This window comes from Notolabrus celidotus, chromosome 8 (assembly GCF_009762535.1).
Source record: "Notolabrus celidotus isolate fNotCel1 chromosome 8, fNotCel1.pri, whole genome shotgun sequence".
NCBI classification, from domain to species: Eukaryota; Metazoa; Chordata; class Actinopteri; order Labriformes; family Labridae; genus Notolabrus; species Notolabrus celidotus.
In genome coordinates, this window is record NC_048279.1 from 9,928,772 (window position 1) to 9,949,968 (window position 21,197).

At 39.1% G+C, this 21,197-nt stretch overlaps 2 protein-coding genes across 2 annotated transcripts; both read right to left on the minus strand.

The window, feature by feature from the left end:
* Positions 1-321: 321 nt before the first annotated feature.
* fnta (farnesyltransferase, CAAX box, alpha) lies at positions 322-5,447 on the minus strand. The gene is made up of 9 exons (XM_034689693.1): positions 5,233-5,447; positions 4,937-5,020; positions 4,602-4,716; positions 3,222-3,326; positions 2,874-3,000; positions 2,309-2,457; positions 1,413-1,475; positions 994-1,186; positions 322-852 (listed from the first exon to the last, which is right to left on the minus strand). Exons 1-9 carry the CDS (start codon positions 5,357-5,359, stop codon positions 685-687), a joined length of 1,131 nt encoding a protein of 376 aa, XP_034545584.1. The 5' UTR covers positions 5,360-5,447; the 3' UTR covers positions 322-684.
* Positions 5,448-6,624: 1,177 nt separating this feature from the next.
* aup1 (AUP1 lipid droplet regulating VLDL assembly factor) lies at positions 6,625-20,380 on the minus strand. Its single transcript, XM_034689692.1, is given in 13 exon segments — positions 6,625-6,977; positions 6,980-6,987; positions 8,535-8,623; positions 8,836-8,975; positions 9,125-9,262; positions 9,378-9,480; positions 9,832-9,898; positions 10,740-10,813; positions 11,328-11,400; positions 13,700-13,887; positions 15,679-15,829; positions 17,508-17,645; positions 20,085-20,380. Coding segments are annotated over 13 exon segments (1,245 nt in total). The 5' UTR covers positions 20,126-20,380; the 3' UTR covers positions 6,625-6,942.
* Positions 20,381-21,197: the final 817 nt, after the last annotated feature.

A 21,197-nucleotide genomic window follows, 5' to 3' on the forward strand; every position in this document is an offset into this window, starting at 1 on the left:
TTAGATTAGCTGTTAAAAAAACATTCTAGAAGACATCACAAGGCACTCCATTAGTGTCCCGCGAACCCCAGGGGGTCCCGACCCACACTTTGGGAACCCCTGGCTTAGGTGATGTGTAGGATTAGGAACGGACAAGTTCATTCTAGAATCTGACCACTAGATATCGCTAATATTCCCATTTCCACACACTGCACCTTTAAGAGATCAAACTTGAGTGTGTTCTTCCAAAGATGTTTATGCCACGTACCGTATGTGCGAATGCTAACACACCGACAGGTTCACTCAGAGTGGGGGGGACTCATCAAAAACAGACTTTCTAGGTTTTAAAAGACAACAAAATATTTATTAATAATCAAACAAGGAGCAACACTAGCAAATGACAAATGTTCCAGATGTCCCACATGACATGATCATCTTGTTATGGAGTATTTATGGGTGAGAAAAGATGACAGAATCAACATACAGTATATTACAACTTTTCTATCCTGTGTCACATGTTTTTAAGTCTGCTATGTTTCCATGTTTTTATTCCATCCATCTGTTTGAGTCCACTTCTTTCACATGTGAGTATTCCTTACTCTTACACTACAGCAGAGTACAGACACATCAGACTCATGGCTTGAATCTTTTGATAGTATTTTTGAAGCAGGGCAGAAGTGGATACTGTGCGAGGCTTGTGCAGGTCTAGCTCATGGCCGGTTTCACAGATGCAAGAACTGACGGGTCAGGATCATTTGCCAGAGGCTCAGTAAAGGGATCACTGATTCCAGATTTGCTTTTCAAAGAACGTCCCAAAAACAGCCAGTACTCCCTGCGGATGGTGTCCTTCTCACGGGCCAGAAGTTCACAAATCTTCAAGAGGAGGAAGCAAACACAAAAAAGAGTTTGAATTATCAGCTATGAAATAGTCTCATAATCGAAACATTATCTGACCTGTCAGGATTGTTTTTGCAAAAAGGTTCAAGGTTCTATTTTCTGAAAAGATGCACTTACTTCAAGAGCTCTTTTTAAAGTTTCCTTTCGCTCCTCTTCCTCAATATTTTCTTTCTGGCTGCTGGTCTCCAAAGCGTCCTCGTAGCAATCAAACAGAAAAGCTAGAAGATAAGTTGAACAATGTGTCTCCTTCAGCTCAAGGATCCTTTCAACCAAACCCGGCTGGGATGACAGCCCTCGGTCCTGCAGCATCCTTGAAAATATATCAAGAAGGAACACTTTGGTGAGCTCATCTATTCACAATACTGTTCACTGGTGTTAACCAGAGTTTTTAAACATCATGTCAGACCAAGTGAAAGAATTTACAGGTATTTCACTTGAAGAAGTCGCTCTCAGATTGAACATAAAAAACAGTCAGAGAAAGTGCAAACATTTATTACATTTACTGTAGAAAAAGAAGGTCATACTATACATCTTACCCTTTTAAATAATTCCACACGCTTTCATTGTGGGGAGCCTTCCGGATCTGACTCAGACAGTAGCTACACAAAGAGACAGCAAAAACATGTAGTTAGAAACCCAATGAGTCACAACTCAAAACTTATTTTATATACTCTGCTCCATGGTTCAAGGCACATCAGGTCTGTAATCACTCATTTGTATCCAATGCTGTCTCTCTCTCTCTCTCTCTCTCTTGGTGTGTGTGTGTGTGTGTGTGTGTGTGTGTGTGTGTGTGTGTGTGTGTGTGTGTGTGTGTGTGTGTGTGTGTGTGTGTGTGTTTGTGTGTAATGTACGTATTTTTACTTGTGTGATACATTGATATGTTGGTCCACGTTTATTTAGTCCAACTCCGGACATACATATATCTCTCTATTATGCTGAACAGCACTTTAATGCACTTATTTGCACTTTTGAATAACTTATATATGCTCTTGTGATGTATTGTTGTTTACATTGTCATGCTGTCATGATGTATTGTTTTCATCTGCTATTTATCTTTATCATTTGTTATGAACTCTGTTTTGACCTGCCAGGGACTACAGATGAAAATTAGCCTTATGGCTAACTCTGGCATATTTACATGGATGCTACGCTGAAATGTTCATTAATATGCACTGTCCCTTGAAATAAATAAATAAATAATAAAAACAAAATTTTAAAAGCAAAAAGAGTAAATTATGCTCATCATTCAAGAAAAGATTTCCCTTTGTTGTTTTGTTTATGTATGAATGGGTGTATAGCCAAATAGACAGATATAACCTGAGCTTCTTTGTATATAAGTCATCTATTGTAGGAACAATTAGTCAGAATTTGCCATCACTTTTCATTCAGCTTATGAGGTACATAACTCACTGACTGATTCAAAGGTACTCACTCAATCTCCCTCTCTACTACAGCTTGATCCAAGAAGCCTGTTGTGTGAGAGATAACAAAATGTCTCTGGTTCCATGCAGAGTTATTTCTCACATCTTCCTCCAAGAGACTCTCCACAAACTCCAGCTCATTGTCCCACAGTTTGTACTCCTGGGAATTAAGCGAGAGAAATGTTGTCAACAATCTTGTTTTTACAATCACAAGGTGCTTTTAGTCATGGTACCTCCATGCATGAGACAAACAGTGACCTCAGTCTTTCATTATAGTCCTGAACTCAAACGAGGCAGCCTTGCAGGACTTCTTACCATTGCAGCATCTACACAGGTTGTGTGTCTACAATGGTGCTACTGGAAAGCTAATTCTGCTAAATCCCTGTCTTTACAATGTCCTCTGACAAGTACCCTCAATAATAATAAGTTGGACCTTATTTCTTCCAGTTTCAATTCATTTAGTAGTTTTTTGTTGTAGACAGACATCCGAAGATGATAGAGGCAATCTTGAGATGTTTTTCTCATGTCTGCCGTACTCTACTGGTATGGAAACTGAAACTGTAGTGAAAGACTTACCTGAATGACCCACTGTCTGTGCTGCCAGGCGTGGTAGTTCTTTGCATCTTGGCTGAGAATGTCCGCAATGAACTCCAGCTCCTCCGAGGAGTCACTGAGCCACTCCACCACCATACGTCTGTGATGCCTGAGAGAGAAGTTTCAACATTTAGGTTTGTATTCTGAGCGAAACTCCATCAGTCATACAATTCTTCATTACTTCTATCTGATCAAATGTAACAAAATGATCAAAAGTGACATTAATTCATTTTACAAAGACTTAGACCTCATCATTAACAATTTCTCAAGTAATGTAATTATTCAGTAACTTTAATACACAGAGCTTAAACTTAGTTTGCCAGCTCGTACCAGACTTGGTAGTTTTTGGGTTGCTCCTCTATGATGGCAGTGATGTACCTCATCTCCTCCCTCAGGTCCTTTGACAGGGCTTGTAGCAGCACTCGCCTGTAGTGCCTGCACATGTCCACACAAAATAACTGTTTTGATGCACATTTACAGAGGATATGGTCATTTTTATTCATAAGATTAAATTTGAAGTAAGAGTGTGATTGAGAAATTGCAAGGCTGTACTTAGTCCGTTAAGCACCTACAGTGGTAGCCAAAATTATTAGAACACTTGATATATTTCAGTGGTTTCAGTTGTTTGGTTGAACTGGCCATTAAAATACATCATTGACAATCAATGTAAGGTGTGATTGTGGTTAAATTGATGGTGATGCTAGAGTCTTAGGACACGGCTGTGTGATTCTTTTGAATGTAGAAGGCCTGCCCTGCTCATTAAGTGATAGGTAACAACAGGGCTTTGCCTCTGAGGCCACACCATCAATTGGTTTAAATTCAAAGCCTCTAAGTAGTCTTGAACACATGTTGCTCTCTGGACATGACTAAGGTGAAGAAGAAGCTAACAGGTGCTGGCTGGAGTTACCGCCGCATGGTCAGGGACTTTAGATGCAATCCAAGCACCGTAAAGTACACTTTAGACCGCCATGGTGCCACCAATCACACCAGAACCAAAAGGGGAGAAGTAGAAAAAAGAAAATTTCAGACAGACAAGTGAAGCATCTCAAAATGCCATTGCAGTCTCAGGAACAGGTGACTTAGTGAAAATGTATGGATTCATGGCTAAGAAAAGTAGACCACAATATTCTGGTGATGCACAGAGTGCCATCTGGGATTTGCCTTATTGGGCCTGGATTCATTTTCCAAGATGACTTATTGAGCAAATTTGGGTCGAGTTGGAAAATAAACTGGACAGATCTATCGTACATTCAAAGGAAAGCTTTTGGTTTGAGTTACAGAAGGCATGAGGTAACATTAGTGTTGAAGTTCTCTGGAAATATATGACACTGTGTCAGAGAGATGTGCTGCTGTAGTTGATGCAGAAGGTGAACAAACCAATATTAAAGTTAAAGTGGATAAAAAATAGTAGGACTCACTTCATCTGATATTTGTTGTGCTCAGAGCAACCATCTGCATGTTTCATGAACATTATAAAATGAAATCAAGTTTTGGTGGAAAAAAAGGTCAATTTGTTCAGATCTGTCAGGTGTTCTAATCATATTGGCCACCACTGTACATTACAGCTTGAGATCTATAGATAGTTTGAAGGAGTTTCACAAACATACTCTCCTATAACAGTTTTAATAAATATTATTTCAAACAGGAAGTGCTCCCTCCTGCTTTTATTTTGAAAATTACATATTGTAAAATGTAAGAGTCATTGCTCACCAAACGGTGTAATTGGCAGCATTCAGCTCAATGGCATCTGCCGTCAAAGCGAAAGCCCGCTCGCTTCTCTCGTTATTCTTCAAGAGTGCACGGAAGTAGTCATAAACATCTGCGACTGTTGGAAAACATGACATTAATATCTCTGCGGACTGATCTCTGTGTTGACAGGGTAACGGTAAATAATAGTTCAACTTATCACACGCGTGTTGTGTGAAATGCTACTGTTGGTGAATCTGCGTGAGTTTGCTCTTTCATTTCACTTCTATTAAGTTTTCTATGTCACCCCGTCTCCTCTCCTCTCTCTCTCTCTCTGAAGACAATCACAACAAGCTTACACTTCTCAGAGTAGGCGATCTTCACAACGGGATTTGGTCCATCATCCTGGGGAACAGGATCCAGGTCAGCCCACTCCTTTCTGTCTCTAAAGCACATATGAACGTCCTGGTTAGTCCACCGATAACACTGTCGCAGAGTACACAGTAGTAATGAACTTACGGGAAAACTTTAACCTTTTAAACATAACTAAATCATGTCATTTACTCAACTTGATGATGTGATGTTAGCCGCCTATAGTGAGAGCAGCTACTAAGCTAGGCACCCAAACATTCAAGGAAAGGTGTAAAAACACTACCTGTAAAATATATCGAGTCGGGTCGTTGGAAGAAATCATCGCAGAGGTTGTCTTCAGTCTGTACATCAAACTCTCTGTCCTCCTTGACGTCTACAGGCTCATCTAAAGGTTCCAGGATACCTGACATTGTGTTTTAGTCGCTGCTAGCTTGATCACGTCCGCCTGCCGCGAGGAAGGAGGAGAACGCAACTTCCGGTGATGCGACAGCGATGCGTTTAGGTACCGCGGAAAATATGGGTTCTCTTACCCAGAGAGTTCTGTTTGACACAAATATGGAGGCTAAGGTATCGTCCACACATGACTTTACTCACGTAACAGACGTGTTAACCCTCCTGTTGTGTTGCGGGTCAAATTGACCCATTCTAAAGTTCAAAAATGTAAAAAAAAAAAAAAAGAAAAAAAGAAAATTGTTTAAAGTAATTTTATTTATGAAATTTATTCTGCTTGGTTTAATTAGTGTGAACAACAAATAAATTAAATGGTTAATTTCACACATTTGCAACAACTGCATGTTTATATCACATACTGATCGTGGGTCAATTTGACCCTGCAGTCAAAGTGGAGGCTAAAAGGGGTCAGAAGTGTTAAATACCAATTGTTTCTTTGAAACTGTGTTACATATTTCTACCCAATCACTTTCCAATGTACATAAGCAAAAGTTTTAACATGAATTTTCTTAAAAAACGAGTGAGTTATCCTCATTGAACTATGATCTGTGATAATTAAAGGACACCAATGCACTAAATATTGATTTAAATGATTAGGAAATGGAGTTAATAATGAGATTTAAAAAATATTTATCTGGATTTTTTCGGGGTTCTGACACTTTTGAATCATTAAATAGGCTCCGGGTCAAGCTGACCCAGGAACATTATTGTTGTTCCTAAGAACGAACATTACAGGGGGGTTAAACAATTTGTTTAATTTCAAGAGTATTTTGCTTTGGATGTTTTAAAATTAATCTTTCATCGTCCTCCACTTGGTATGGCATTTGCAGTATCCTACGTCTTCGAACACAGGCGAATGCCACATGCCATCTTCTCTTGGCTTGAGCAGGTGTTGATATCTTCAGGCTCACATTGAAAAATTTTAATATATTCCTTTAAGTTCGTGTGCGAGTGTGTTTGTGTAATGTATACTCATCTAGAACTGATACGGAACCTGAAGCCACCAGAGTAAAATTCTGTCTCCCATACTGGTCATTATGTTATTGGGGGGAATTCACTCATGCATTGGAAACTTCTACAAACAACATCATCCAGTAAATGTATAAATGAATACTACACCTAGAGGTTATATTCCATTTACAGGTAAATTGTAATTATTTCCTATTCAATAAAATACATTGGCCAATAGGAAAATGTTCTACTGAAACAGTATCAGCCACATGTCTTACAGTCAAACTGAACTTTATTTTCATTGACGTCCCTGGACATTATAAAAATAAATAGATGATTCACAGTCAGTGGATCATAATACAAATTGATATCAAAATATGTATCAGTCAGAATGACGAATCAACACATGCAGAATTACCATTCCATCAATGTTTATATGTTCTCAATACTTGTGTTCAATATTGCATCAAACAAATCTGTCGTTTATCCAAACCTGTTGACAGAATATATAAAAGTCATCATTCAAATTAGAAAGCAATGCGAGTTGAATATGTTTCTCTCCGACGTGTCGATGGCTTGACCCAAAGTGTGCTCAGTGACTGTCCTCTTGATCCAATCCATGTTTTCAATGTAGCGTCTGAATGAGGACAAAAATAAAACCAATCAGGGTTTAAAATCAGGACCAAGTCTTCAATGTAAGTTTATCTGTTTGACACACACATCTGGTATAAATGGTTTGTGTCCAAAACTTTGTTACACTTTCAGACTGTAAAATGAATCTACCACAGAGGGAGGGGGTGTCACCTAAAAAATACAGAATCACTTTTTCCTGCAGACATACTATCAGCCACTAGTTTTGTTTTCCTGTAGCATATTTTGTATGTAAGGTGAAGACAGTAGACATCTAACATTACTATTTAGCTGAAATCCAAAACTGGGGGCGTTTTGGTCCCTTGCAGGCAAAATCACCAGAACAATAAAACTTGGCTCAAACATACTAAACAAACAGTTTTACTGCTTATTAACACATCCAGCAGTAAATAAGAGGATCATCACCACCCATTTCAATTGTACTTATGTATAATACTCACTCTTTTAGGTTCCCAAAAACTCAAGATAAAATATCTGGCTCTGTTGAAGCTACACTGTGTTCACCAGCTAGTCAGACTCTGTTAACAGTTGTTCTATGGGGACTGACTGAGCTTAATTCCAGGGAGAGAAGACCACAAGGACAGGCTCAGAGGACAGGCCATTTTAAATCCTACCAGCAATGAAAATCCCACTCACTACATGATGCCACGCAGATGACCTAAAAATAATGTGAAGAAATGCCAGAGAGAGAAATACCCCAACATGTCAGTTTTAATATCAAAAGCACTGGATAGCAAGCTTACCTAAGACTGAAGGGCTACACTGTTTATCGTTGCTTTGCAGCAGCATCAGCTGTTACATATCTTTGAACACTTGTCCTTTTCGTTGACCATTTTGGTAACCCTTGTTTTAAGCATCTCTGAAATTAATTGGGTCAGCCCTAATAAGCCTATGAGCAATTCAGGGGTTAATTACTAAAGGAGGGGATCCCCTTGTGTAACCCTTCACATGCCTGGTCTGGTCCTTGACTAAAAGATTGTACCTAAGGTCAGATTTACTCCAATGTTGTGAGGCAAACACCAAGATAGATCAAGGATACATGTATAGGGACATTTTGGTTACTAAGTCTGAAATCCTTTCTTGGTCAGTCAGCTTGTTTAATGTCTTTCTCCTTCACTGTTTTAGAGTCTGGTTTTCAGAACAAATCTACAGGACCTATATTAGTGACAACAGGTTTATCTTTACACAAGACTACAGTCTGTAGAATCATGACTGATCAGTCAGCACCTGAGCAATGGATCCAAGCAGATCTCTAAATACAGTACAGTTAGTAGAACAGTTAACTTTAGCATATCTTCAACATGTTGCTGATGAAGTTGCTTTGGCTGTTGCTGTGGCGTTCTGTCAACATGACCTGAGCAGACGTGGATCATTTCATGACCTAGAAATATTTGACTCAACAAAAGTTAGATCCTAACAGATTATTTCCTACCAAGTGTAGCTCTCAGTTGTTAATGCAACCTTAAATATATCCTGCTGCCCTGCAAACAATAAAACATCATTATAACGGAGCTAAGGACAGTAAATCTTTACCTTCTTGCAAAATTATAGAGTGCTTCTTTCCTCTCTTTGAGAGACAGATGTCTGTCAGATGGTGATTTCCCAAAAGATTTGGCAGCAGGCTGTGAGTGAAATAAAAAAAATGCATCAGTTTCAGAAAGTATTTAAAACAAATTAATGTTTCATATCAAGTAGCTTGGCTCCAATGTGACATATTCAACTCTTTATGTGCAAATTCTAACACCCTCCTACATTTCTAGGAGAATGAATCTTGTAGTGATTATAAATAACTTGTTAAAGAGCTAAGGTCATGCAGCATGATGAATGATCGAACCTTTATGGTGGGCACAGAACCAGAGGGAAAGGAGCTGTTCTCTGAAGACCCTGAAGATGATGTCCCGGTTGCCTCCATTTGGGGATCCTCCTTGTTCTCAAGCAAGTTTGTTATGGTTGCGTCAACACAATTGGTTTTTGCTGCAAACAGTCAGGATACAAGCGTTAATGGGCATTCCAAATCTAAATCTATGGCTAAAGCAGAGTAGATAGGCTGTTTTAGGTAATAGTAGGACAGAAAGTGGCCGGCAGGATTATGGGGTTAATATAAAGGTAACTTGAAACCTTACCTAAGTCCTTGGTGATTACATTCAGAGGGACATGAGGTAGCACGTCCTTCACCTGTTGGGCCATTTTGGCAATCTGATGATCATCTGTGCCCAAACTCTGGACCATGAAACCGAGGCCGATAGATGCAGGTCCGACATCTAAAGTAAACGACAACATCAGCTGACATCCATCAACAGGTCTAAACCCTATCAGCTGAATGTTAACGTGAATAAGAGCAACTGGATCTACTCTGACTTCACTCGATGTACTTACTTGTCGATGTTTGTGGTGCAGTATGTCGTTTCCTTTTAATGTGCTCTGCTTTATCGGCTTTCGTGATCTTGGTGGACACCAAACCAAGTTCACCGGCTAGCAGCTGTAATCAAAGTCACACATAACACGCACCTTTAGTGTTTAAGTGCTGCTGGGGAAGCAGACAGGATAAGGCAATCTGGCATTCAGATAGAAAAAGTGTGAAGAAGATATCAAAAGTATGATTCATTTTGCTTTTAGGGAACAATATCGAAATGAACAAGTCCCCTTTGAAAGTATTACCTTTTTTTTATGGCATTCTACTTTTATGAGACACACCTGTAGATGCTGAGGCCAGGAGAACCAAGTCACCTCAGTTGTGCATTAGTTTAAAGCACTTTTTTTCCTCAGTGTTTTTACCCCACACAAATCTAACCCTTCATGATTCTACCACCCTGAAAAACATTGGTTTTACCTCCTGGACTTTGTTGGCAAACTCCTGCATCGACTCACCATCTTGTCTTGATATGGCTGGGAGCCAACTGGGATAAACAAGAAAAACACACAAGTTACTCTGACAACAACTGGCCCTGATTATAACTGGTATTAGCATCTGTCCTGGGTGATCACAAGTGGACAGCCTCAAGTTGCAGGTAGAAGCACACCTCAATGCGTCCTAAGATCTGACCGCTCAGGCCATATACAGAAGTGGTCTGGAACACATCTATCCTCAGGGTCTGGTTGTGTGTACATTATTATTCTGTAATGATTTATAGAAGTGATGTGCATGTATAATGTGTGGTGGAGTTCTCCACAGAGCAGCAGAAGAACATCAGGATTCATGACTACACAAAGTGTTCCTCTGTCCCTCCCCCCATGTGAGCTCAGCTGTTCTCCTCTCTGTGTTACAAACATCACAGTTTTTTATTTGATGTTTTAAAAGGCTGTTAAAGGTGAAAAGGTGTTGCTGTTTAATTGCATATGGAGATAAAAGTGATCAAACACATTTGGACCTGCATGTCGGTGTCAAGCGTGATTGCTCGTACTTTGAGGTGTCCACTTGTGATCTGATCACCCAGGAAGCAAGTTAACTCTAGGTCTGAACGACTGCTTTGATAACTAACATGTTGAAAAGCAACAACTGACTGTCCTAACTCAGCATTTCAGTAATCATGTTTATTAATCAGCAGTACTGGCTGGGCGTGGCATCAGCCGAGCTGAGCCGAACTTCTTCCGGACAGCGGTTTATCTGCTTGTTTTCTTAATACAGTATATAAGTTTAGCTTCCATGACTCAGCATCAGCATCTCATTTTGAAGAAACTTCTTTACCAACATTAGGATTCAACTAATAGATGGAAATAATGATACAAATTATTTAGTACCTTACATGATACACTGTACATGGGGCAAAAAATGTCCACAAAAGCTCCATCAGCCAACTGGACACTGGTGTACTCTGTGGACGGACAAAACACAACAAAGTCAGCCATCACTCTCTAACATGTTTGTCAATAAATGTGTGAACAGACTGGAGAGTGTACCAACGTTTTAACTGTGGCATGATATTCTGCTGACACATATGATCTGCCCATCATTTTAAATATCTCCAGTGTTTACAGAAGCACGTCTTTAGCTGTAGCTGCAAAAAGTAACTCAAGACAGAGTTATTCCCGGTACTGAGATAACTGGGTTAGATTTCAGCTACTGCACTAATCAGCTTACTTCAAGGGAATGTTGCCCGTTTTCAAACTGTGTTCAAAATATTTTTTTACCTCTATGATTTGTTTCTTCTACTGTATGTTCACATTTCAGTTTGTAATCTGTGTGCCTTATTGAAGCAGTTGCAAAACACTCAAGATACTCGGTGCAAAATGTAACCTTAAAAATAAGTGGTTTAGTACAGGATAATCATATCATGATAATGTTTCCCTCTACTCTTAAGTGTACAGTGCACATTCTACAATAATTACCAGAGCAATCAATGGTCTGGTCACCCGTAAGGCCACAGGCTGAATAGAATCAGTCAGAGAGAAGGGCCAGGAGCTGAAAGAGAGAAAAGAATGTCATAAATTACTGAGAAAAAAAGACAGAGTGATATAATAACATTACATCATGTTTAATAAATCAGTTCATCAGTATTCTCTAAACTTTGGAGTTAACTTGAGGATATCAGGCAGTACCCTAGTGATGTGATTCATTCATGGCATGACGGGGGTTTGGTCTGATTTGCTCTCTAAATGTCGAGTGAACTGAATCGAGGTTCAGGATGCCGAAAGCCTCTATTATGAAATCTCTGATCCAATTATAAAATGTTTCTACCAGCTGTTACAGGATTCTTCTCGAGGAGGAATCCCCTATTATGGAAGTGAATCCATGTTTCTGCTGTATCCACTTCTTTTCATACATCTCACACTGTGCCTTGTTTCCTTTGTTTTTTCTCACCTGTAGACTCGTCAGCTGGTCTGAATTTAAATATCTGATTACTCAACAGAGAAACTGGTCGATAGGATCATCCCTGGTTCTGATGTGCTTTGGTGCCCTCTACTGTGATGGAATGTAAGTCTGAACAGTTAGGAGGCACACTTTAACTTTCTCAGACACGTCATGAGAAAACATCTGTTTTTTTACACTGAGGACAGACATTAAAACTGGCATCTTGGTAAAAACAAGGGACTCTTGCATGCCCACAAACAAAAGTCTGTGCTGAAGGTACAGCATATGCAGCAGCTGGTTAAGTCACAGTGCACTCTTTGAGATTAACAGAACATCTCATTTGCTCCTTGATGTTGCCAGAGGTAACTCTCATATACCTATCCACAAATACAACTCTAATTTAAAAAAGCTGGGATTTGGATTTATTTGTTGTGGAAAAAAATACTACTAATAAAAAATGATCACAGAAAAAAAAAAGCTGAGTCACTGTGTAAAATGTTGATAAAAATTTGAGCAAAAACAACATATCAGATGTGGAAATTAAAAAAGCAACGCCATTTAAAACAGTCTGGACAGAGGCATGTTGTTCTAATTGTGTGGCATCATTGCCTCTTTAACAACAATTTAAATGTTGTGAACCCAGGAGACCCGTTTCTGGAGTTTTGAAAGTCACATTCTTGCCTGATAAAGGATTTCAGCTGCTCAACAGCTTGGAGTCTCCTTTGTTAAATTTTCGTTTCATGATGCCCCGTCATTTTTCAGTGAATGATAAGTTGATACTGCAGGCAGACCAGTTTAGCACCCGGACTCTTCTACTACTGAGCCACGCTGTTGTCATACGTAGAATGTGCAGAATGTGGTTTGGCATTGTCTTACAGAAATGTGCGAGGTCCTCCCTGAAAAACGCATCGTCTGAATGTTGGCACATGTTGCTCATAAACCTGTATAGATAGATGTGAAAGCTACCTTTCCATGGGCACTTATACATCCCCATATTACAAGTGTTGGTTTTTGGATTGTGAACTGATAACAAGCTGGGTGGTCCCTCTCCTCTTTAGAGCAGAGGATAATACGGTCTTCACATTTTGATTCGTCAGACTGCAGGACAGTTTATCATCTTACCTCAGTCCATCTTAAACGAGGGTCCAGAGAAGTCTCTACCCTTTCTGGGTCATGTTCAGGGTTTTTCCTGCTTATTTAAGTGCCAGGCAGTTGCCTCAGCCTAATTTGCACATCGCTTCAGGCTCCCGTCAATATTGATGGATGTTTCCAGTAGGACCGATGTTTACGAAGGACAGCACTTGGTGGATTTGTCATTTTTTACTGCAGCTACTTTACATCGATGTGGAGGCTGCGTTGTTCCGTGATCAGTCCTGTGCATCAGAGAGGACGCAGCAAAAACTGTCCCAGATGGAACTGGATCTTATCCTGTCTTGATGTTGGGTCTTTGTTGATAATAAAACATAGATTACGGTCTAGACCTGCTCTGTTTGTAAAGCGTCTTGAGATTACATCTGTTGTGAACTAGTGCTTTATAAATAAAGATTGATTGATTTTGTATTTGGTTGCTTTTTTATTCAACATTGAAAGTGAGCCCAGACTTTCAAACGTTTTAGATTTGTCAGCCACAAAGCCGTAAGTTATCACATGCAGTTACCCAACTACTTACTGTGTTGCACAGGTAGCTTCAAAATCATTAAAGGGAGGATAAGAAATTGCAAGCTACATCCTGCTCTGATGATTTTACTTCACAAAAACACTGATAGCAGCACCACGTGTTCCAGAGCTTATCCATACTTCACTGTTGACCATCGAGCAAGCTGTATGAATTAAGCAACACTTGTTGATCCCTTTCCTAACATGTGTCAGCACACTTATAAGATCCTTCTTCAGGAATGCTAACACCAACCTGAACTTGAGCAGGCCAGCACGGCCATTTGTGGTGTCCTCTTCAGGAAACAGGAGCAGAGGTGGGATGCCTTCACTGGAGCAGTATCTCTGTAGAGTCTCTGCTATCGCTCCTTGGATAGATGATGAATGGATTTCCATGAAGCCTCTGGCCCAGCACAAAAAGCCTGTTGAGCCCTCTAACTGGGGCTTAAGAGCAGAGAGACACAGCACACTTACAACAACATTTACTGTTTCAACACAGACGTAGTATAGTCTGGTAAAAGACTCAGACTGAAGAGAAAGATATCCTGGGGTCTCATTAATGAGGCAGTGCATAGAATCCATTGAAGTGAACGTATCCACAAAGTACAAAAATAATCCTTATTAATAAAACTTTGCAGAGACACTTTGACGCAATGTACCTTTAATAAATCATGCTCCACTCAGAAATGTGAGCACAGGGATCGACCTCTTATTCTACCTTCTACATGCCCACATTATTCAGTCATAAATGGTAAGTGCATTGGCATCATGATTTAAACTGCATGTAGAGTAGATAAGGAGAGTAGTTAGTGGTGAATCATAACAACAACCTACATTGAAATCAGCTTTCTAATACACAGATTAGAGGTGCTCGTGGGTGAGGTCATAAAGGTAATAAAGCTAACAACCAAGAGAAGAGTTACAGCACATTGCTGCTGCGTTCACTCAGTCCTCCTGCGACGGTTACTGCATGTTACTGTTAATCAAGTGGACTCCCTCACTCTGGGATTTACGGCAAAATGATTTTGTTTACTTCATATTAATAGAAGTCTGATTAGTGAACTACAGCTTTTGGGGCTAATCAGGATACAAGGATATGTAATGACTGTATGTAGAGCTGTCTCTGGCTGTAATTTACACTAGGGATGCACCGAAAATTCGGCCACTGAAAGACTTTTATCACCGAAACAACACGCCGAAACAGAATTTTGTGAGGACGCAATCAAAAACCATGGCCAGTAGTACGCGCTTTCTGGATAAGGGCCAACATGTCTGCATCTGTTCTTCCTTTAATCGCAGCACTAAAGCGTCTTCTAAGCAAAGAGGTTCAGACAGACCACGGAGTGAAAACAATGAAAAGTACACTCTTAGAGTCTGTCGGCACACGTTTCACTGTGATCTATTCGGATCCTCTGCACTTCATCGCAACTGTACTTGATCCGTGTTATAAAGATCATTACTTGGATGTGGGTATAAAGCAGCGTGCACAAGAAATGATCTAGACCGCGATGGATGCGGAGAACCCGCTTGGAGAAGTGCACAGCGCAGGAATGAGGAGAACAGAAGGACTTGTCTCTGAACCAGATGAGGGGTACCCTCGTTGTCTGATATGTTCAATGAGATCCTTGATTTAAGTGAGATTAGTACACAGTCATAGCCATAAATGTAATGGTACTAATAATTGGCATAATAATTTATTTCTGTGTTTCGGTTATCAGCCTTGGTTTCCTCATTTTCGGTTTCGGCCAAGAATTTTCATTTCAGGTTTAACTTTATAATCACAGCTTCTGTTACTAAGTGGCGCACACCGCTTTCAGGTCCTGATTTATGTGTACAGAACAGTGATAAATGAGACCCCAGGACACTAAGTACGACTGGTTATTAATTAATGATGCATGCACTAATTCACAAAGCAGTTCAAACTCCCTTGCTAATGTGTGTTCACAGTGGTTGAAATGTATCACTGACAGGAGACTTAAGATTTCACCATTGTGCCCCACTTAAAACAAATAAAAGAACAAAAAACAACACAGTAAACAAATGACTTCATAGGTCTCTTCTACGGCTATCAGTGACTCAAGGTTGTATTAACCCTGCAGCTGTTGTACATACAATTTAACTGTAAGTGGAAAATGTCCATCCCACAGTCAGTACATAACTGCAGTGTGATAAAAAAGTATTTCTATGTTGTTATTATAATGCTTTAAGGGACATTTAACAAAGATGAATACTCACAGTGTTGCAAGGGGTCAGAAGGTTGATTATGTTGTGGTCAAAGTCCGTCACATGATTGCATATGTACAGCTTGGTGTTCTTGTCCCTGGAGCGTGGGTTTCTTTGTCTCACATGCATCCCCAGGACTGAGCACATTATCCTAACAATAAATCTAAACACAGAGCAGACGTAGAGACAGGTGTAAACATGGGCTGTCATCCACATTGAGTAAATCAGTCTTAATAACATGCTGTTAAAGGAGCTCAGCATTCTGTTTTCTCCTCTCTTCTCATTTTCAGAAACATCAAGTCATTCAAAGGTCTAAGGTTTGTGGACACCAATCATTACTTTAATATAAGCATTAAGTTAGAGTCAGGACTCGTTTAAAAGAGGTCATAGTTTGACATGCACAAATCATACCATATATATTAAGCAGTAATCCACTGTAATGGTTTTTAATGGGCTGACTGGATTTATTGCAGTCATTTTAACTGTACAAGGTTATAATGGCAGGATGATGCAGGATTTACAGTATGTAATATGTAGCATGTTTTGACATCAACTATCAGAAGGGATAGTTTTTTTTAAAGATGGTTGTATGAGGAATCCCATCAGAGAGCCCATTTGTTGTTGCACTATTCACGTATGTGTTCCTCAGCCTGCTGCACACTGATCAGCTGATCGGGTTTACAATGTAACTTGACTTTTCCTCAGTACACTGATTTAACTTCAGCACACTGAAGAGAGTGGGTGAAGCAGCAGTGTTCAGTGAGACAGTAAGCTCTAGTCACATGTGAGCCACTGGTATCCTCTGATATAGAAAGGTCCTGAAGTACTTTTGTTACCCAGTCCCACTCCTGACAGCAGGATCTCTCTGGATTTGTAAACGTGGGCTCACAGTTCACGTTTCTCTCCTGCTCTCCAGAAGTTTCTTCCTTTTCTCTTTTGGTCTGTTGAATCTGGTTCTTCTGGAACTCATAAGTGTTGTTGTGTTGTCCATGAATAGTGCAAAATCAAATGGGCTTTCTGACGGTCATGTAAAGCGCTGGAAATGCCCTATATATCGTATATTTGCACCAACATTAGTGTTTGGGTTGGACTTTCTTAAAATGAGCTACATTACATACAGCCAACTCAATATGCAGCTGTTGTTAGCCTAGTTTCTGTTCCAGTTCTCTGACTGGTTTCTCTACAAAGGGCCGAGCAGACTGGTTCCCCTGTGGTTGACACTCTTACTAGTGGTGGGCGTATCGATATATCGATATTTACACACTACTCATTTGAGTATCAATTACTCTAATAAAATATCGATACTAATTAATAAATGCAAAATAAAAGCATAGGTGTCACTTCTGATTATTTTAGGGTAACTTACTCCAAAGTCTTGTACTGACAAATTCAGAGACATCATGATCACAGTGTCATTTTAACAGTAGTCATGGGGAAGAGGCTGTTTTAAGCTTTCCACTCAGAGAATTTAAATAGAGGATGTTGAATATTTATTATCTATGTGTTTTTCTAAATTTATTTCATCGTTTAAAAAACAGGCCAGCAAAGGATTTTAATTTTAATGTTTTTAAATTAACAGTATTTGTCGTGGGACTTGTCTTTCAAGGGTTGCATTTCGTGTAGTGTCCTGTGAACTTTTTTGTGACATCCTGTAATTTTGAATCTTGTTGTTTTATGTTTTATGTGAGTACCTTCCTTAGGACTAAGGATGAAATTTAGCTATCGTTCCGGCATAATTACATTGAGGCATACTGTTGAAATGTTGATTAATGGGTATTGTCCTAATCAAATAAACTAAAATGAAGATATTTAATCATGTATACATTTGATCAAATACTTGCCTTCTGACAAAACTTTCTGGAAGTGCACAGCTGACCAGGAACACATGAACTCCGATGAAGATCCGTATGAGCATCAAACAAACGCCAACAGGAAAGTAAACCAGCAACAGCAAAAGGATTATTGTGTCTTTAGGAAACCTGTGAATAGAAGAAGCAACGTTAGACTAGTGGCAGTCAAGGAAAGTTGAACATGTGAAATGTCCGTGTGGTTTTGCTCCAGAGAGACCGTATTTATTAGAATGAAAATAATAATAATAGGAGTAGAGAACAGAGTTTAATCAGAGAGAACAAACAAAGCAGAAGCCTTCTGGAGGCCTTGTTCACTGTTAAACCACAAACTACTGTTCTTCATTTCAGCAGCTGTGATGTGTTTCAAAATAGTATCCAGAGACAGATGTGTGACATACATGTCATACAGAGAAACTGTGTAGGAAGAGTATTACTGCTGCACAACAGGACAAAACTAAACAGCTAAACATTATGATGTTTTTTAATTATGATAACATATTAAAGCTACGATATAAAAACATCATTTTCTCATTGTTTCAAAGTTTTAATGCTCTATAGAATTTAAAAACTCTTCCTCAAATCTGCACAAAAGCACAGGAAGACGCTTGATTCTGTCTGTTTGCAGCTGCTCTCCGTGTGTGTGTGTGTGTGTGTGTGTGTGTGTGTGTGTGTGTGTGTGTGTGTGTGTGTGTGTGTGTGTGTGTGTGTTCCTCTCTACACCGATCCTCTGTTTCACATGCAGCTCCTACACAGCAACAACACAGACCGCTCCAGTGAGTATGTACGCAATAACGAATTAACTAACTAACACTGTAAGTCCCTTTGGTGTCTCATCAAGATACACGAGCAACATTTGTGTCTGTGGCAGACCAACAGGGAGCAGAGATGTCACCTGGTCCCTTGTGTGATCCTGAAGCCCCGACCTGGGACTGTTTGCTATGACTCGTCCATAGATGTTACAAACAAAGAAGATGTTAGGTTTTGTTGTTGTTGGTCTGTGTTTGTTTGTTTTGGAGGGTTGGGTCCTCCTTTTGACTTTAGTCACTGTAGACAGTATTATTACAAATGATCTGGCATGTTTTTAATACTTTGACTTCACCAGTACTCTGAACAGATTGTAATTTAAAAACAGAGTTCCAAATGAAGTTGCCCATAATTTTTTGTATTATTGTTGCTGTTGTATTGAAAATGTGTCAGTATTGTTGCATTTTTAATATAACTTGTATCATATTAAAGTTTTAAGTTTGGTACTGTGAAACTTTATGTTGTAATAAATGTGAACATTTAGATGTTGATGTGTTTTACTTTGAGATATCCTGTCAGTAGGTTATATAAATCAGGTGACCAGTGCTGCACTCAATGCAATATACTGTCATATACTATTTATATAATTTATCCTGTAAATTGAACTATTCTTTTTCCACATTTCTACAATTGTTGCATATTAATTCCTTAAGTTTGCATTTCTCAGCAGTAATATTACATAAACAATCAAAAAATAACATCCAGTAACTTTGTTCCCCCACCTTGTATTCATTGACTACACTTGCTCTCTCTCTTTCTCTTGCAGAACTATATGGTTAAAGTTATTCCTGTAGGTCTATTATACAAAGCTTTGCAACTTTTAGGATTCTATCAGACACAACATAACAGATTGCATAATTTTGAAGCACGTGACATTGTAAGTATCCAAGTATCAATTCACTGCATAATTCCATTCGCTAAATCACAACCACACATACCATGGGCTGTGCATATCAGAATAAGTCCAGCTTACATTGTAACATTACAACTTGATAAAAATGTATCATTAAATAAACATTTCACGTTATAACACAATGCAGAATATGTTGTATAACAAGAAAGCTGGATCATAGAGCTCCACTGATCTGAACTTTTCCTAACGCGACAACAACATGCCACGTAGCTTTACGCTTCCGCAGCTGATGTTTACTTTATTTACATCATGTGATCATTAATTAAAGTAAATATATCACATTTAATGGATCACGATGGGAAATCCTTTCACAATAAGGTGACGACGACCTGCAGTAGTCAGTCATGCATTTAACCAAAGTCCGCAGCTCCAGTTTCACACGTTATTACACGTGTCTTTAATCATTAGCAGACTAGGCTGGATATCACAAGAGGGACCATAGATAAAATCTTCTGTATACAAAGACAACACAATAAGTCCCCCCGCGCTTTAAGGCCTTACATCCAGTGTGTGTTATTACCATGTAGTAAGTTTAATAACTATCTAAGCTAGCTAGTAGACGCGCTATGCACCCAGATATTAAAACTGTACAAACTTTCATTATAAGATACATCAAAACTAATCGTGTAAGTTATATTCATCACCACAAAGCTAGGCTGAGAGTGGTGATAATGTTTTATAAAGGATCTCTCGTTGTTTGGCTGCGTTAGCTTCAAGTAGTTAGCTCGCCGATGGGTGTCCCTGAAATCAGTGTGCTGTATACTCTTCATCATCTCAATCAACCCTTAATGTCATTACATCTGTGATCAACAAGTGTTAGTAGATGATTGAAGACAAATATCGTGACTTACCGACGGAAATCAAACATGTCCTCGACACCCCGAGTCTCCATGTCTGGCAGTCAGACCTTTGCTCTGAGGCTAATGCTAAGAATGCAACCTAAGCCTTGACAATAAATGAGGCATAACGTTCGCCACAGCAAAGTGACTAACGTTGCCCTAAATCACGAGAGAGAAAGGCGTAAGTTGTTTACACGAAGCCAATTCAAGAGGTCTTATAAATGTTAGCTCTGCGGTCGTTGTTATCGGCCGCGGTGCTAGCAGCGTCAGCGGCTGTTTGTCCAACAGCAACAGATATTTCACTTCCGGGGTAAAAGTTTCAAAATAAAATAAGTAAACTGGACCTTCAAGATATTTTGACATAAATATAAATGATTACTGTCCAACAAAAATCCTCCAGACTTGTGAATCCTTACACATTTGAATGTCATCTGTGAATGAAATGAATGTCGTCTTAAACTTTTAATATCAAAAGGTCACAGTAAGAGAAACATGTCGACAATTAAAATTAATTTGTTTGGCTTACAGACAAAAAAAAAGTATATAAATGGACCTAAAAAAGCTCAACCAAAGTGAAGCTAAAAGGTTTGGAATTCGCTCCAATAACTGGCTGTAGACCAAGGTATAGGAATAAAGCCTCCATTCCTCAATTATAGGACATGGGTCATACAAAAAATCTAAATATGTGTCAAATAAAATTTTCTGAATATGCTTTCTTTCATTGGAGTCACTTCTTATTGTGCTTATCTATGTTCAATGTATTGTTAAAGAAGTTTGGTTATACAAGTTATTTGATGTGAAAAGAGGGGATACAATGTCATGATTGACAGCTTTGTTGACATACACAGGCTACTGCAGCATCTTTACCAGAATTGTAGAATAGAGAAGGAATAGAGAGAGAACTATCACAGGAAGCATTGAACTTTCTATAACTGAGCATCTGCATCAAATGAACCCAGGATTTGTGTATTCATTCAATTTATAAATATATTTGTACTTGATCAACTACATCAGCTGTATAAGTCACAACATTTTTAAATTACTAGGATATGGAGTGTTAGTTTATTTCAGACTGTAAATCAGAGTCCCTTTTACAAAGGCAGTGGCTGTGATCTGAATTTAACT

What these genes read in the sequence shown, in the direction of transcription:
- fnta (XM_034689693.1), bottom strand. Translation starts at nt 5,359, where the DNA reads ATGTCAGGTATCCTGGAACCTTTAGATGAGCCTGTAGACGTCAAGGAG. An exon ending in GATCGCCTACTCTGAGAAGT is followed by an intron (nt 4,717 to 4,936) that starts GTAAGCTTGTTG and finishes GTTTTCCAACAG; the next exon opens with TCGCAGATGTTTATGACTAC. An exon ending in CCCAAAAACTACCAAGTCTG is followed by an intron (nt 3,001 to 3,221) that starts GTACGAGCTGGC and finishes CTTCTCTCTCAG; the next exon opens with GCATCACAGACGTATGGTGG.